Below are 18227 nucleotides of genomic sequence, written 5' to 3'. Positions count from 1 at the left end.
AAATGAAGAGTGACAAAGATCGTGACCGAAGCTCTCCATGAACAGGTTTTTATTTTTAATATATATTATAAAGATTTATTTATTTTTATCGGAAAGTCAGATTTACAGATCTTCCATTTGCAGGTTCACTCCTGAAGTGGCCACAACAGTTGGAGCTGAGCCCATCCAAAGCCAGGAGCCAGGAGTTTTCTTCTGGGTCTCCCATGGCAGGGTCCCAAGGCTTCGGGCCATCCTCTACTGCCTTCCCAGGCCACAAGCTGGGCGCAGGAACAAAAGTGGAACAGCCGGGATACAAAGCAGCGCCCATACGGGATCCTGGTGCATGCAAGGCAAGAATTTGAGCCACAAGGCTACTGCACTGGGCCCTGTACTTTCAAGATTTATTTATTTTTATTGGAAAGGCAGATCAGATATACAAAAAGGAGACAGAACAATCTTCTATCCACTGGTTCACTCCCCAAATGGCTGCAATGGATGGAGCTGAGCCAACCTGAAACCAGCAGCCTCTTTCAGGTCTCCAATGTGGGTGCGGGATCCCAAGGCTTTGAGTCATCCTCTACTGCTTTCCAGCACACAATCAGGGAGCTGGATGGGATGTAGAGCAGCTGGGCCACAAACTGGCATCCTCTATAGGATCCCGGTGGATGCAGGGTGAGAATTTAGTCATTGAGCCATCACACGGCTTAGGACTTGTTCTGTTATCTTCCACCCTGTAATTCATCTAAAGCTATTGAAGCCACTCCAAATTAAATCGTTCAGATCCCTTCTTCCATTCATAACTTCAACATCCATTGTCTTCATAGCAGGCACTAAGCTTAAGAGACTTACTTGTATTTTATTTGTCACATCAGCTCTATGAAGGATGTGCTGTGCCCTACAAATTGTACATGAGGAAAATGACATACACAGAACTGAGTAGCTAGCTCGTGGTCCCAAAAAGTAGATACCAGAGCTAGGCCCTCATGGAGGCCCAAATTCTTACCAGAACAGTATTTCTCAAGCTGTTTTGAGTTCTGACAATGCTAAAACATGTTGTTTCTGTCATTATCTTACAAATCAAGATGTATTTGTGGGCCTGGCGTGGTGGCCTAGCGGCTTAAGTCCTCACCTTGGAAACATCAGGATCCTATATGGGCACTGGTTCTAATCCCAGCAGCACCACTTCCCATTCAGCTCCTGCTTGTGGCCTGGGAAAGCAGTCGAGGACGGCCCAAAGCCTTGGCACCCTGCATCCGCATCAGAGATACAGAAGCAGCTCTGATCTCCTGGCTTCGGGTTGGCTCAGCTCCAGCCATTGCAGCCGCTTGGGGAATGAATCAATGGATGAAAGATCTTCCTGTCTCTCCTCCTCTATCTATATCTGCCTTTCCAATAAAAATAAATCTTTAAAAAAAAAGAAAGTACCAGGATGCCACATGGTTACTGGTTCATGTCCAAGCTGCTCCACTTCCCATCCAGCTCCCTGCTTGTGGTTTGGGAAAGCAGTTGAGGATAGCCCAAAGCCTTGGGACTCTGTACCCACGTGGGAGACCCAGAAGAAGCTCCTGGCTCCTGGCTCCTGGCTTTGGGTTGGCTCAGCTCTGCCTTGGGAACTAAACCAGCGGATGGACTCTGTTTCTCTCTGCAAGTCTGCCTTTCCAATTAAAAACAACAACAACAACAAAAAAAATCCTTAAAAATCAAGACACATTAGCATTTTCAAATGAAAAGTTTCTTCTGAGTTCACCGTAGTGATTGCTGGTATCAGGAGCTAGTAAGCAGAACAGACTTGATAAATGTCATTAATTTCTGATGAGGCCAAATTCAAGTTAGCCCATGGGTGCCATGGTGGTCCTGTAGCTGTCTTTAGTAAAGGCAGGAGAGCTCAAGATCATTTCATGGTAAGTGATACGGGCATCTCCCACATGGTTCTCACTACCTCAGCCATCCTACCTTGACTGTTGGCATCAGTTGATTCAGTTAGTCATTAGTCACAGAAGTTACATAGTTCTCCAAAAACCATTTTGCTTGTACACGTGCTAGTAACACTATCATAAAAATAACACCGAAGTTACGTGAAAAACAAACACAATGCTAATAGAGATAAGCTTCTGACATAGCAGTTCTGATGCTGTTGAAGACACCTGTTTACTAAACAACATTCCAGGACCAGCATGATGGCATAATAGGCAAAGCTAAGGCTACGACACCAGCATCCTATATGAGTGTCAGTTCAAGTCCCAGCTGCTCCACTTCTGGTCCAGCTCCCTGCTGCAGGCCTGAGAAAGCAGCAAATGATCAAACCTCCTATGCCTGTTTTGGAGACCAGGAAGAAGTTCCTGGCTTCAGACTTTATCAGCCCTGGCTCTGGCAAAGGTAGCCATATGGGGAGTGAGCCAGTGGGCAAAAGATCTCTCCCTGTACTATGCTTTTCAAATAAAAATATCCATAAAAGGACACCTGGGTGCTGGTGTGGTGGCATATCAGACTAGTCCTCCACCTGCAGCACCAGCATCAAGTATGGGCACTGGTTCTAGTCCTAGCTATTCCACTTGTTATCCAGCCCCCTGCTTATGGCCTGGGAAAACAGCAGAGGGTGGCCCAAAGACTATGTGAGAGGCCCTGGAGAAACTCCTGGCTCCTAGCTTCTGATCATCCCAACTCTGGCCCTTGTGACAATTTGGGAGTGATCCAGCAGATGGAAAAACTGTCTTAAAAATAAATAAATAAATAAATAGGGGCCCAGCATGGTAGCCCAGTGGCTAAAGTCCTCACCTTCTTATCCCGGTGGCCCCACTTCCTGTCCAGCTCCCTGCTCATGTCCTGGGAAAGCAGTCAAGGACGACCCAAAGCCTTGGGAACCTGCACCTGCGTGGGAGACCCAGAGGGGGCTCCAGGTTCCTGGCTTCAGATTGGCCGCTTTGGGAGTGAATCAGCGGATGGAAGATCTTCCTCTGTCTCTCCTTCTCTTTGTATATTTGACTTCCCAATAAAAATAAACAAATCTTTTAAAAAAAACTTTTTTTTTTTTTAATATTTTCAAAACAGGTATCTTCCATCCTTGGTTTCCTCCTTAAATGCCCTCAACAGCTGGGGATGGGGCAGATCAGATCAGGAGCTACAAATGCAATCTAGGTGTCTCATGTGGGTGGCAGGAACTTAACTACCTGAGCCGCCACTGCAGCCTCCCAGGGTACATATTAGCATCCCTGCTAGACAGAAGAGGAACCCAGACTTTATTTGATCCCATATACTCCACTATGGGATTATTGGATTGGGCATCCAAGGTTGAGCATTTTCTTTTTCCACATTTAACCTATAAGATACTTAAAAAAAAAAGATTTATTTATTTTTATTGCAAAGTCAGATATACAGAGAGGAGAGACAGAGAGGAAGATCTTCCACACGGGTGCAGGGTGCCAAGGCTTTGGGCCGTCCTCGACTGCTTTCCCAGGCCACAAGCAGGAGCTGGATGGGAAGTGGTGCTGCCAGGATTAGAACCGGTGCTTATATAGGATCCTGGTGCTTTCAAAGTGAGGACTTTAGCCACTAGGCCACTAACCAGGCCCAACCTACAAGATAGTCTTAACTACTGTGCACCAAATTCCTTCTTGGAAGATAGTAGTTTGTCTAAATACATAGTTTCATCCTTTCACCTAGAAAGTACCTTCAATTCATCTGTGTTGAAAGGAGAAAACCTTCTGTATTATGTCTGATGGCCTGGCAGGATATCAGAACTAACTGCAACCAGAAGCTCAAATTCTCAGCAATCCTGGTGTTGGTTGACAGAAAATCCGTAGTACCAAATCCAAAGTGCATTGTTAACAGGTAACAAAAGTATAGAAAATTTCCAGTTTATAACTAATGGATAGGTTTTCTTTTTAAAAAGATTTGATTGGAAAGTCAGATATACAGAAAGGAGGAGAGACAGAGAGGAAAAGATACTCCATCCACTGATACACTCCCCAAATGACCTCTATGGCCAGAGCTGAGCCAATCTGAAGCCAGGAGCCAGGAGATTCTTCTGGGTCTCCAACATGGGTGCAGGGTCCCAAGGCTTTGGGCCGTCCTTAGCTGCCTTCCCAGGCAACAAGCAGGGAGCCAGATGGGAAGCAGGGCTGCCCAGATTAGAACCTGCACCCATATGGGATCCTGGCACTTGCAAGGTGAGGACTTTAACCACTAGGCTACCATGCCAGGCCCCTAATAGGTAAGTTTTAAAGCTTTAGCATTTGTTTAAACCTTGCCTTCTAGCTACTCCAGAGTGAGAAAGGAGAAACTTTTTCGTCCTCAGGGAAAGTATGTTATATGAGGAAACTGACAAATTAAGAGGCAGCTTCCATATCACCATTTGACATGGCTTCCAAGGATCAGAATACGCAATACATCAGCTCCTTCATCAGAAGAATTCAACAAACTGCTTTGTGAATACATGCTGTGCTGCAAGTAATGTGGTGCTTAAATTTGAGAGAAGCAAGACTTTAATGAAGAATGCTACAAGAATGGACAATAATTCTCATATTTTTAAAAAAATTACAGAAAACATTTTACTGAAATTTTTGCTAAAAAGACAGTCTTTAAAGATGTCCAAGAGAGACAGCAAGCACAACACAGTACAAAAGGAGGAGGGAATGTTGAATTCCAGTGCAAGACACTAACACAGCACAATTAGGGAAGCGGGCAGAAGCAACCATTTCACAAAGAATGGAACTGGACATTTATATTCAATCAGCTTTAAAAGTCCAGCATAAAGGGAGGGAACTGGGAAGGAAGGGGGTGCAGCTAAGCTTATCTACAATCACCATTTTATCATAAAACACACTGATTCAATCACATGGGAAGTGGAGGACAAATATGCCTACACAGCCTTGCAGAGATTAAGAGCCAGTGCCAGTGCAGTCAGGGTCTGGGGCTGATGTCACAACTGGTTTATCAGTTCTTAAAGGGGGTTTGATTCCACCAGGACTGGTCTCATCAGCCTGGGCTTCAAACAAACAGAAGAAGTTCCTCTGCATTGGCACTGAAGGCCAAAATTTTACATTGAACAAGTTCACTCCAAAAAAATACTCATGTTGCTGGTTTTAAAAAGTCATGGAGTCATAAATGGTTCCTAATAGACTCCATTTCCTATAAGATTCTACAGATTACCAGGTACTTAAATGAAGGCAAACCACTAAAAAAAAAAGGAAATACTAATGATATTCTGGCACTGTACACGTTATGTATCTGTCATCTCTGCCAAGAACATGGGGTGGACTTGGCTTTGCTTCTTAGCTCCATGATTTTTAACAGTGATGAAGTGGAACTGAAACCTCTCCCACACTGATGAAGGTTGCCCCAAATCCTCACCCCAGCCCAGCTTCTGAAAGAAACAGACTATCAGGGGTTATTAACAGGAACCATGTTCCTGCAAGTCCTGTGGAAATGAAAGGTTGTTTCAGTCCATGCCAAGTTTTTTCATGGTCCGCCAGCGATCCTTAATCATCACAGCTGTTCGATTAACAAATGGGTAATTTTTAGAAATGGCAACCCAGTTTCCTTCCCCGTACTTCTGCACACCAGCCTTGACCCACTCACTTTCTTCTACCGTCCACTTCTGCAAAAGAAAACAGAAGACACATTTCAGCCAGTCTGTCCATTTACTTGTAACTCCTCCAACACAGTGATAAAATAAGCCGAAGAAACCTAGCTGATGGGGTATTTGCCACTGTGTTGAACATGTCATTTGCGGTGCTGCATCTCGTATCTGAGTGCTTAGGTTTGAGTCCCAGCCCCTCTCCTGATTCTGCCTCCCTGCTGATGCACACATTGGGAAGCAACAGGTGATAGCTTAAGTAGCTGGGTCCCTGGCCCCCATGTGGGATCCCCAGGAAGAGTTCCAAGATCCTCAGCTCTTGTGGGCATAACAAGAATGAAATAGCAGATGGGCAATCTCACTCTTGTCTGTCTTTTTCAACCTTTTAAATGAGGTTGGGAGAAATCCTCAGAGAATAATCTGAACCCAAGAGCAGGGTTTATGCTTTTAAAACATACAGTATAGATGGTGAACATTGTGGACTAGGTATGTAGTAAATTTCCATGCTGCTATGGTTTCAAAAGAATTTGCATCTCCAACTCATATGCACATTTAAACTCTAAAATTGTAAGGTGGTGGTGCTGGAAGGTAGAGTCTCAACTCAGTTATAGTGTTGAGGAGCAAGCCTACTGGAAGGTGATTAGTTCACTGGCATCATGCCCTTGGAAGGTAATTCCTAGGAGGGCTGGTTATGTACATCCGAGTCAGACGTAGCTTTATCTGTGCTTCCTGGCATGCTGTGTGATCACTCCCTGGCACACACTTGCCATTCTTCAGCCTCAACAGACACCTAACCCATTGAAGAACACCTGAACTTGGACTGTGACTCTCTAAAATCATGAGCCAATAAAAATCAGTCCTAAGAAGTCTGTCATAGTTATTGAGTGTGTTTCATCTGTCATGAAAAGCTGTTTATAAAGCTAGTACCAGGAGTGTGGGATCATTTTGTAACTAAAAATGTGAAGGCAACTTTGGAATTAACTGACAGATGTAAAAGTTTAGAGGATCGTATCGGGAAAACCTTAGGATGCTATAACCAGTTACTGGCCATGCTGATGAAGGGCTGGAATGTCTTATAAAAGATTACCTAAAAGGTTGTGATTGAAATACTTATAGAGATGTGGATATGGATAGTAAAGATCATGCTGATAGGGCTTCAAATGGAAACAGGATTGGGAAATGAACTAAAAGCCACCCTTGTTTGACAAAGGCAAAGAACCCGAAATTTTGTTTCCATGTACTGGGACCTTGAGGGAGGATAAATTTAAAGATGGTAGACTTGTTTGGCAGAAGAAATTTCAATTAAAAATAATTTTTGAAAGAGTTACAGAGAATTTTATCCATTGGTTTACTCCCCAAATGGGCCACAACAGCCAGCACTGGGCCAGGCCCAAGCTGAGAGCCAGGAGTTTCACCTGGATTTCCCACATGTATAGCATAGGTCCAAAAACTTGGACCATCTTCTGCTGCTGTCCTCAGGCCAGAAAGAGGGAACTGAATTAGACGTAGAGCAGTTGGTACACAAACTGTGAGCACATGGGATCCCAGCATCACAAGGGGATGACTTTATCTGCTGAGCCACAGCTCTGGGCCAAAGGAGATTTCAAGGCAGCAATGTGTTCAGGTTGTGGCATGGGTGTTACTGGCCACTGTTAGTAATACTATTCTACAGTGGCAATCAGGAACAAAAGAGAAAAGCCAGAAAGATGAAAATTTGCAGCCTGGCCAAAGAAAGGAAGAAAATCTGTTTGGGATCGGGTAATGAGGTGGAGAAATCTCCAGCTAGATTACTGCAGAACAAGGGAGACATGTGCTAACGGGGGAAAATGGGAGAAAGAGCACAGAGACACTCAAAGATTTTCCAGGCTTCCCTTCTATCACAGGCCAGAGGCCTAGAAGGGCAGAACTGTTTGCAAAATCCCAAGGGACCTTTAATAACTTTCCTTGCCCACTACTGCCTTGGGATTCATTGCCCTGTGTTCTGCCTGCAAAGCAATCAGTGGCTGTTGCCTTGCTTTAAGTCGGCGCAAGCTAATACACTTGATGTTTCATCTGCACCACAGATTCTTTTTATATTCCAAATTTAACATCTTTCTTGTTTATGGTCCAGAAAGCAGTTTAGGCTTTTGTCCTCCTAGATTTTTCTTCAGCAAAGCAGAAAAACTTAGTTTGAATTATCTGAAAAAATCTCAAAAAAAAAAAAAAGTTACTGAGTACATGTTAACTTGTGTCTGTAAGAGAGGGCTCTTATTTTACATCAGCTGTATGTATTGGAAAAGTACACATAAATTACCTGCTTTCTTGTGACACTTGTTGTACTGTCTTCCTCTGGTACTGCTGGGAAAACATCAAGAGTAGAGTCATTTCAGACTTTACCTTTCACTCCATAAACACACACACGCACACACACACACACACACACACACACAATCTCCCCAAAGGGAAAACTTGATTATAAAAAAATCACAAGATGGAGAAAGAAAAGATACCTGCGAAGGAGAATTTGTGCCCTTTGTTTGTAAGACCAGTCGCTTTAACTCTATGGACTTTGTTTTAGTGTATGTGTGTGTTCCACTGGCTATTATTATTATTATTATTATTATTATTATTTTATGATACAAGTTCCATAGGCACTGGGATTTCCCTCACCCTCTCCCCCGCTAAATTCCCCTATATTATTACTATAGTACAGTTCTTCATACACAGTCATATGTCCATCATCGCAGGCATGGACAATGGCATCCCATTGTCCAGCATCCTATTGTCAAGATATAGTAAACAGTGTCACTGGGAGTCCATCTTTGACCTAGAACTAGAGATGTATACTGCATTGTATCCTCACCTTTGAATATGACAGTCTACACTACACAGTTACTATACATCCCCTTAAATGAAAAGCCACAAAACAAAATCAACAACAGGAAGAAAAAAAGAAATTAAAAACGCCATGAAGTTGAATAATATGCTGCTGAATGACTAATGTGTAGCTGAAGAAATGAAAATCAAGAATCTTTTTGAAGAAAATGATGCTACTGTATATAATCTATGATTCAGTGAAGAATTGAGAAACAGTTTTCCATGAGATATAGTTTCTGCTGATCTTTGTTGGTGAGATATATCTCCTGAAGGCAACAAACAGATGGGTTTTGTTTTTTGAATCCAGTCACTAATCCATGACATTTGATTGATGAGTTTAATCCACTTATATTCAGGGTTAATATGAATAGCTGGTAATTTGGTCCTGTCATTTAGCAATGGGTTGTTGTTTGTTGATTTAGTCTTCTGTTGTTAGTTTACTGGGATGTTCTTCACATTTACCTTTGGTTTTGGTGGGTGCTATTCCTCTTCTCTGTCAAGAGAACATCTTTAAGTATCACTGGTAGGGCAGGTCTCAAAGAGGCATATTCTTTTTTTTGTTTGTTTGTTTGTTTGTTTTTTAAGATTTATTTCATTTTATTTTTATTACAAAGTCAGATATACCGAGAGGAGAAGAGACAGAGAGGAAGTGGAGCTGCCGGGATTAGAACCAGCGGCCATATGGGATCAAGGCGAGGACCTTAGCCACTAGGCCACGCTGCCGAGCCCGAGGCATATTCTTTTAACTTTTTTTTTTTTTGGTTACTGTGGAAGAATTTTATTTCATTTTCAAAGACAAAGGAAAGTTTTGCTGGGTACGTTATCCTGGGCCGACAATTTTTTGCTTTTAGAATCTGGAATGTGTTGCTCCATTCTCTTCTGGCCTGTGGAGTTTCCTGTGAGAGATCAGCTGTGAATTTAATTGGTATTCCTTTATGTGTCAGTTGATTTTTTTTTCACATGCACATTTAAGGATCTTTCCTTATGTTCATTTGAACCGAGCTTGATTATCATATGTCATGGTGAAGATCACTTTGGGTCAAACCTGTTGGGAGTTCTGTGCCCCTCCTGGATGTCCTTTCCCAATTCTTTCTCCAGATTAGGGAAATTTTCTTTTATTGTTTCATTAAACACATTTTTAAACCCAGCTTTTCTTTCTGCATGTTCTGGACCTCCTAAAACTTTCATATTTGGCCTTTTAATAGTGTCTTTTAATTCTTGAATACTTTTTGGTTTGGCCCAGCTCTGCTTCCAGTTTTTTGATTGTTTTCCCATTGTGACAAGAGATATCTTCCAATTCTGACATTGTTTTTCTGCCTCATTCATTCTGTAATGGAGACTTTCCACTGAATTTTTAACTTGCCCTATTACATCCTTCATTTCCAATAATTCAGCTTGAAGTTGTTTCAGTGTTGCCCTTTCCTGTGTGACATGTTCCTTAAATTCGTTGAACTCCTATATGTGCTTCTCATTGTTAAGAAGCTTTATAATGAGTTTTCTGAATTCTGTATCCCCATTTTCTCAACGTATTCCTCAGTTAACTCTGAGGTTGGCAAAAGCTTTTGCTTCTCTGCAGGGGAGTCTAGGGTAATATTCATTGTGCCTCTGTCTTCTTTTGCTCTTGGTCACTGTGCTTCTTGTTAGCAGATTCTTCTCCTAAGGGCAGGTTTCTAAGCTGTGTCACCTACAGGTCTACAATTTGATTTTATTTATTGTGGCTGGTACATGGCTCTTTGTTTGTAATCACCCGTGCCACTCACTCCAGCAAATCCCAGGTCTGGATTCTTATGTTAGACTTCCACCATGGTCTCCATAGCCCCAGCTCCTGACTCACCAGTCTCTACCTCCTGTGATACCGTTTTGAGGCTGCACTGTTGTCTGTACAAACGTTCTCCCACTTCCAGTTCAAGTAGTTCCTAGGATTAGGGAGACACCAGGTATCCTATATAGCTGGGTTGTTGTTGGTGCTGATTTTGCTGGAACCTATTGGCTGTTAGGTCTGAGGGCCACAGGGACCTATTTTGACCCATACGATTCCATAGTCCGTATTTTTCTTCTGTGGCACCAGTGCAATGCACTGATTTCAGTGAGTTCTTGCTGAGCTCAGCGCATGTACAGTTCCCTATTGCCCCTGAAGTCTCAAAGCCTTTGCCACACTGTACAAAATGGTGCCTGATGTGCCACTGCTAGAGTTCTTGATCTGCTAGCCATCAGATCTGTGAGCTACCTGGATCTATTCTGGGTGGAACCTGTAGGATGCCACATTGTTTCAATTCACTGAGCCAGAAATGAGTTCATTCCCAGCTTAGTGCAAACATAGTACTGTCCCATAGCCTTTGCCTCCCTACACAAAATGGCACCTGATTCGGCTCTAGGGGAAGGACTGGGCTGTGAAATCCACCCTGTTCCCACACCGCGTGCTTGGGATCTGCTGCTCTGTCTCTGTTCCTGGTCAAATGAAACAATTCTTTGTCTGGGTTCACCTGCTGAGCTCCCAGTAAACTCCCCTTCCCACCTTGTTGCTGGTGGAGTTCTGGCTACCAGTGTTCAGATGGCTGCTTGCTGAATACTGCTGGAGTATCAGTCACTGCAACACCACATTGCTATGTCTGCTGCTGCTTCTGTCTGTCAGTCTCCAGATGCATCTCTGCTGTCGTTCTGTCCTCTCCTGTTTCCTTGAATGTGCCCTCTGCTTCACACTGGCTAATGTTTCTCCATCTATTTAAATGTGTCCTCACCTATCTGCCATCCTGATTTTCTGACATTGGTTAATGACAGGTTTTTGTCTAGAAAAGACATTATTTTCTAAAATTACTAAGGGATTATGATTTTTTTTGGTAAGATTACTTTATTGGACCCTAGTTTGTGTCCCAGCTGCTCCACTGCCCATCCAGCTCCCTACCTATGGCCTGGGAAAGTAGTAGAGGATGTTCAAAACCTTGAGACCCTGCACCTACATGGGAAAAAAGGCTCCCGGCTCCCAGTCCTGAACCAGCTCAGCTCTGACTGTTGCAGCCACTTGGGGATTGAACAGTAAATGGAAGATCTTTCTCTCTGTCTCTCCTTTTCACTGTAAATCTGCCTTTCCAATAAAAATAAATAAATCTGTAAATATTTTAAAATTTTATTTAACTGACAAAGAGAGGAAGAAACAGATCTGCCATGCACTTGTTCACTCCCAAATGGCCACAACAGCCACAGTTGGGCTGGTCTGAAGCCAGGAATTTCTTCCAGATCTACCCCAAACATGCATGGACCCAAGCAATTTGGCCACCCTCTACTGATTTTCCCAGGCCATCAACAGGGTGCTCTATGGGAGGTGGAGCAGCCAGGACATGAACTGGCCTCCACACAGAATGCTGGTATTACAGGCAACAGCCTTACCTATATTCTACAACACTGACCTGTCATTTCTTAAAATTTATTTTTACTTTATTATTATTAAATTTATTATTATTGGAAAGGCAGACTTACAGAGAGAAAGACATACAGAGAGAGAAGTCTTCTGTCTGCTGGTTCACTCCCCAAGTGGTCACAACAGCCAAAGCTGAGCCAATCTGGAGCCTGGAGCCAGGAGCCAGGAGCTTCTTCCAGGTCTCCCATGCTCCCATGGAACAGCCAGAACACAAACTGGCACACAGATGGGCTCCTGGTGCTTGGAGGTGGAGGATTAGCAAGTAGAGCTATGGTGTGGCATCCTTTACTTTATTTTTTATAAGTTTATCTGTAGGGCCCAGCACAGTGGCCTAGCGACTAAAATCCTTGCCTTACCTGCCGGGATCCCATATGGACGCTGATTCTAATCCTGACGGCCCTATTTCCCATCCAGCTCTCTGCCTGCTTGTGGCCTGGGAAAGCAGTCGAGGACGGCCCAAAACCTGGGGACCCTGCACCCACATGGAAGACCTGGAGGAGGGTCCTAGCTCCTAGCTTTGGATTAGCGTAGCTCCAGCCATTGCAGCCACTTGGCGAGTGGATGGAAGATGGAAGATCTTTCTCTTCGTTTCTCCTAATCTCTGTATATCTAACTTTCCAATAAAAATAAAGGCACAGTAAATGGTTCATTTCTCAGATGCCCACAAAACTCAGGGCCAGGTCAGGCTGAAATCAGCAGTCAGGGATTGCATTTGGGTCTCCTCTGCAGGTGGCAGGTACCCAAGTACTTGGGCCATCATCTGCTGCTTCCCAGGGTGTATATTGGCTAGAAGTAAAACTGGAAGTGGGACATCTAGGACTGGACTCAGGCAAACAGCAAGATAACCACTACGCCAAAAACCTATATCAAGACTGTCATGTTTAAAATTATAACACATTTATGTATCTATATATGTACGTATATTATAAATGACATGTATGTATGCTTTCTGCTTTATGACTCCCTACCAGCCACTGCTTTTATATAACAGTTTTATTTATTTAAGCTAGAATTTTCAAAATATTATTCATTTTTTTTAAGGTTCATTTATTTGGGCCTGGCACAGTAGCCTAGTAGCTAAAGTCCTAGCCTTTCACACCTAGGATCCTATATGGGCGCCAGTTCTAATCCTAGTTGTTCCATTCAGCTCCCTGCTTGTGACCTGGAAAAGCAGTAGAGGATGGCCCAAAGCCTTGGGACCCTGAACCTGTGTAGGAGGCCTGGAAGAAGCTCTTGGCTTCTGTCTTTGCATCAGCTGAGCTCCAGCTGTTGCGGCCCCTTGGGGAGTGCACCAGCAGATAGAAGATCTTTATTTCTGTATCTCCTGGGAAATGGAATAGCCTCAACATGAACTAGCACCCTTATGAGATCTTGGTTCATACAATGCAAGAACGTTGGCCACTAGGCCATTGAGCTGGGCCTGCCTTATTAATTTCATTTACATATGATTTGTGTCATTTCCCTAAACAAGAGAACAGGGTAATAATTACCGCTCCCCACTACCACAAGATGTTGTGAGATCTCAAAATCCCCTTCTCATCCTAGATAAGAGAGCACATTTCAGTCTGGCATTGTGGCACAGGTTAAGTCACTGCCTGTTTCGCTGGTATACCATTACTGGGGCCAGTTAAAGTGCTGTTCCACTTTGATCTAGCTCTCTGATAATGTGTGGGAAAGCAGCAGAGGATGATGGCCCAATTACTTAGCCTCTGCAATCACATGGAAGAACTGGAAGAAGCTTCTGGCTTCTGGCTTTGGCTTGGCTCAGCCTAAGTCATTTTGGTAAACCAAAAGGTGGAGGATCTCTTCCTTTTCAAATAGATAAAGAAATTTCAAATAGATAAATAATAAATCTTAGACAAAAACAAGGTCTCGGGCCCAGTAGCATGGCCTAGTGGCTAAAGTCCTCGCCTTGAAAGCCCTGGGATCCCATATGGACGCCGGTTCTAATCCCGGCAGCTCCACTTCCCATCCAGCTCCCTGCTTGTGGCCTGGGAAAGCAGGAGAGGATGGCCCAAGGCTTTGGGACCCTGCACCTGCGTGGGAGACCTGGAGGAGGTTCCAGGTTCCCAGCTTCGGATCAGTGCAGCACCAGCCGGGAGTGAATCCTCAGATGGAAGATCTTCCTCTCTGTCTCTCCTCTCTGTATATCTGACTTTGTAATAAAAATAAATAAATCTTTAAAAAAAAAAAACACACAAGGTCTCAAAAACATGCTCCAAGGGCACAGGCACTGACCTTCCAGTAAACTGTCTCCATCATGGTACCTGTGTTTAATCCCCAGCTCTAGCTCCTGTCCCCAGCTTCCAGCTACAGTAGACCCTGTTAGGCAATGCGGATGGATAACGTAACTGAGTTCCTGACACCCTGTAGATCTAGCTTGAATTCAGCTTCAGCCCCACAAGGAGGTTTAGGGAGCCATTAAGGGTACTGGGAGAGTGACCAGCACAGGGGAGCTCCCTGTCTGCCTCTTACATAAAGAGTAAAATTTTTAAGGCCAGATGATCACAGGAGAGTGTGTAAGTACAAAATATATACCATTTTATGACAATAGGAGCCATTTAAAAGGCTGGAAAAAGAAAAAAAAAAGCAATGTTGCATCAACTGAAACTTGCTGTGTCTACCCGAACAGACATCGGTGTCCTAGCAGCAGCTCCTATCCAGTGAAGGAAGATGGCTCTAGCAAACAGATGCCTAGGGAGCAGGCTAGTTTTTGTTTTGTTTTGTTTTAAACAGTGCCGAGTACTGCCTGTGGCAGCAGCAGATTTCAAAGCTGACATATCTAGACTTCACTGCAAGTACTTTTTTCCTAGATCTTACATCCTATTGTTTTAAAAATATTTAGTATCATTTTGATTATTTTGTTACTTCCTCCATTCTCCATATGATCTTGATCTTAGCTATATTTCTGCCAACTAAGATACTTTCTAAGGACAAACTCTTTGGGACTGGCAAAGATCTACTGCTGCTATGTTACCAAAGATTTTAGAACCCCCCCCACCCCTCGCAGATTAAGGTTTAGCATTTAAAAACTTCCATTAGAAGAAATATGTGGTGGGAGAGATTCTAACGCAAACGTTATGAAGTTTAGAATAAATTGTGGAAGAGTTAAGTTTCTTATCTCAAAAAAAAAAAATTTATTGAACTGGTAAAATGGAGGGAATGACCCTTCCTGTTTCTTCCAATTAAGGAACTTTAGAAGAACGTCGACTATAATTAAATCTTATACTTTTTATTAAAATAAAGTTAGGAATCTTTTTCAATCATAAAGCATTACTTTGAGTTTCTGTGGTTTAGTGAGGAAGGACATAAACCTGACTCCTCATCAATTAAAATGATTTCAGGTCTTAACAACCTTCTTAATCTTTCTCAAGCTTAGGTACAGCAATTTCTAGAACATAACTAGTATGGTAACATATTCTGCAATTCAGCAAACATTAAGGAGTTGCCAAGGCAAATCTGCTGCTTACCCTGAACATGAAACAGTTCGTCCTCTTCCGCCCAGGTGTCTTTTTCTTCCACCCCATTAGAGCTGTCCCACTTGCCTCTGGGTACTCTGAAGGAGTTCAAGGAGAGGACAAGGTATAAGCAATCATTCCAGTACACCCCATGCTGCCCTCAGCTCTCTCTGGCCTTGTCCTGCTGTTCGCTACGTGTGAGGTTCCTCTATACACAGTTCCAAATCCACTCACCCTCTTCCTTGACTGGCCAGGCATCTCCATGGTAACATCCCCAAGGTTGAAGGCCCACTGCTGAAACTCAGCACGAATCATATCACTACCACCCAGGAAATTCTTCCCAACTTTTGAGTGGTTTGAACTCTTAAAGCTCTTGGAACTCTTCCAACCCATAAGGTACAAACTTCTGCTTCACACACATGCCCTATTCCATCTGTGGATGGCCTTCATAAATTCCTCTAGGTCAAGATATTCATCAGAAATTTACTAGCCTTTCCTTTCCAAAGCCACCAGAACAAGTGTACTAAAATGACCACATCACCACTCCAGGATGGTTTCTCCCTTCATGAACAGAACCTATATGTCTTTACGGGGGCTTCCAGAACATCCAGTCTGCCTCCCACTCCTCCATACATATGAGAGCCCCCCTGTTCTTCCTCCTATAAGCTCTGCATGTTCCTGCTCTATCTGTCACAGTCCCTTTACCTGCGAGACCTTTCCTTGCCCAGGGGAATCCTAGCCCTTCTCCAAGGCTGCCACTCTCAAGAGTGCTTCCTTACTATCAACCATAACCAACCTATGGTCCCCACTCCTCCATCCCATGACACAGGCATTCCCTTAATACACAACTATTACACAATGTGCCCAAACTATGAGCTTCTTAGAGGCAGAGGCCATAACACCTAGACATAATCACACACACCCTGTAACTAAGGCAATACTGGGACAGTCCAAGAGCTGCACAGGAATTACAACAACAAAGATTAAATAAGCAAGCAAGAATCCTTCCTCTAAGCATGAGATGTTAAGTACTCAAGTGTAGACCACGAAAAGACACTCCAATTGAAAAAAATACCCAAACCCAAATTAAGTAAAAACAGTGATCTATCTGTTCTAATTAGCTGGTCTCAAGAATACGAAAACACTGTTTACAAAACAGAAATGTCTGAATTAAGAGTTTTGAATAAAGAACAAATTAACCTGTAGAAGCTGACCAAGGGAATAGACAAATTTCTTCTTCCACATGAGAAGAAACTTACTATAATACCCTTTTGGGTATTTTGCACATAAGTAATGAAAACTAGTAAGCAACAGCCTCAAAAAAACAAAACAAAAACAATTCCTCCAGCTTCATTCAGTTTTTTAATGATGTTATTTATGTAAGTATTGAGACAAATGGTGGACTCTCCTGTTTTTAATTTGGAACATCTCCCCAAAATGTTGAAAATAATTTAAGACAAAGAGAAAAAAAATCACATGTGGTTTTTTCCCCCCCTTCTACATATTACTGAGTGTTGTTATTTGATAAATGGAAGTCAGAGATAGGACTACAGTGTGTTTTCTATCTACTTAGCTCAGTGCTGACATAAAATCAGCGTGGATCCCTTGCACAGCTATTCTCTGCTGCCTTAGCAGCTCAGTCCTGCCTTCTGGGCATTATCACTTGCACAGGTGTTCTGGTAGATGTGTGAAGGCCTTCCGATGATGGCGTCTCACTAACTGCTGAGGGTGGAAGGGGCGGAGACCAGTCCTCTGAACTGTTGGTGGCTCTGTGGTCCCGGGCAGCTTGGGCTCCTCACTGTAACCAAGGGTGTACCAGGAGCCAGCAAATTACAGTCTGTGGCTGCTGGCTTGTGACAATTGGGGGGCTAAAAACCGCCTTTACATCTTTAAAGAGTTGCAGGAATAAATTTTAAAAAGGAACATGTAACAGAATAATTATGTGGCCCACAATGCCCCTGCTGGCCTTTCATAGTTTTGGGTCACCTCTAAAAATGTAAGAATTCATATTTTGGTGCCTTGCTACATGGAAGGTTTTGTAAGACAAAACCTAGGACCCAAAGCCCTGACCTCCAGTGGTTCTGCCTAATAGCCTTCCCCTCCTGATTGCAGTGTCCCCAATTCTTCAGGCCCTCCCTGCTTACCTGGCCCTGTCTTTAGCCTGCATTACCTCAGTGCCTGTCCTAAAGCACTCAGGGACAGCTTATCAGGCTTCAAATTAATTGTATTATATTGTATTAATTGAGTTATCTAAAGCAAGGTCAGAAGCATGAGGCTGTTTTCTTTTTTTGTTAATATTCCACAGGTATTTGTGACATGATGCCTGGTTTCAGAAACTTGGCCTGACAGAAGGCACGAGAAACCTGAGATCTGGCACCCAGACCCATGCAGACTGTTCTTCCCAAATGCTGCCTTCCTCAATCACACATACAACAGGTAATCTTTCAGAGCATTTCATACTTCCTTAGGCTTGTGTGGCAGGAACCCTGCCATGCTCTGGGACCTGCTCAGCCTTGCCCACTCAACATCTCCTCTGTGAGCTTTGCTTCTTCACTCCAACTGCTGAGTGAGCACAACTTGTCTTTCTCCGAGCTCCCAAGGCACCTCACATATACTTCCTTTAAGAGTGGGATCAGAGGATCCCTTTTCCTGTAAAGGACCACATAGCACTGTCTTTGTTGCCACCACTCAAATGATGTCCAGCACTGAAAGCAGCCATGGTCAATCTGTACTTGATAGGTGTGGCTGTGTTCCACTAAAACTTTATTTGCAGACAGGTAGTGGGTGGACTTGGCCCAAGGGCCATAGTTTGCTAACCCCTGCATCCAAGTACCCGTCAAACTTCATACCTTGACTTATGAGAGGTGGGTGTATCTGGAACTTTCACAGATCCTATTTACAAAAGCACTGCAATCCTGAAACTTCTCTTTTCCTCACCTGTTCA

The 18227-nt window shown here is 43.4% G+C and overlaps 1 protein-coding gene across 1 annotated transcript in view; it reads right to left on the bottom strand.

Moving 5' to 3' along the window:
• Positions 1-4429: 4429 nt before the first annotated feature.
• The window catches only part of TERF2 (telomeric repeat binding factor 2), a 40123-nt gene continuing 26325 nt past the window's right edge, over positions 4430-18227 (bottom strand). Inside the window, 3 exon segments of the mRNA XM_058674835.1 lie at positions 4430-5575; positions 7848-7891; positions 15296-15381. Of these exon segments, the coding sequence (XP_058530818.1) occupies positions 5417-5575; positions 7848-7891; positions 15296-15381 (289 nt within the window). The 3' untranslated portion in view covers positions 4430-5416.

Source organism: Ochotona princeps, chromosome 16 (genome assembly GCF_030435755.1).
Source record: "Ochotona princeps isolate mOchPri1 chromosome 16, mOchPri1.hap1, whole genome shotgun sequence".
Classification (NCBI taxonomy): Eukaryota; Metazoa; Chordata; class Mammalia; order Lagomorpha; family Ochotonidae; genus Ochotona; species Ochotona princeps.
This window is presented reverse-complemented; position numbering and strand designations above follow the sequence as displayed.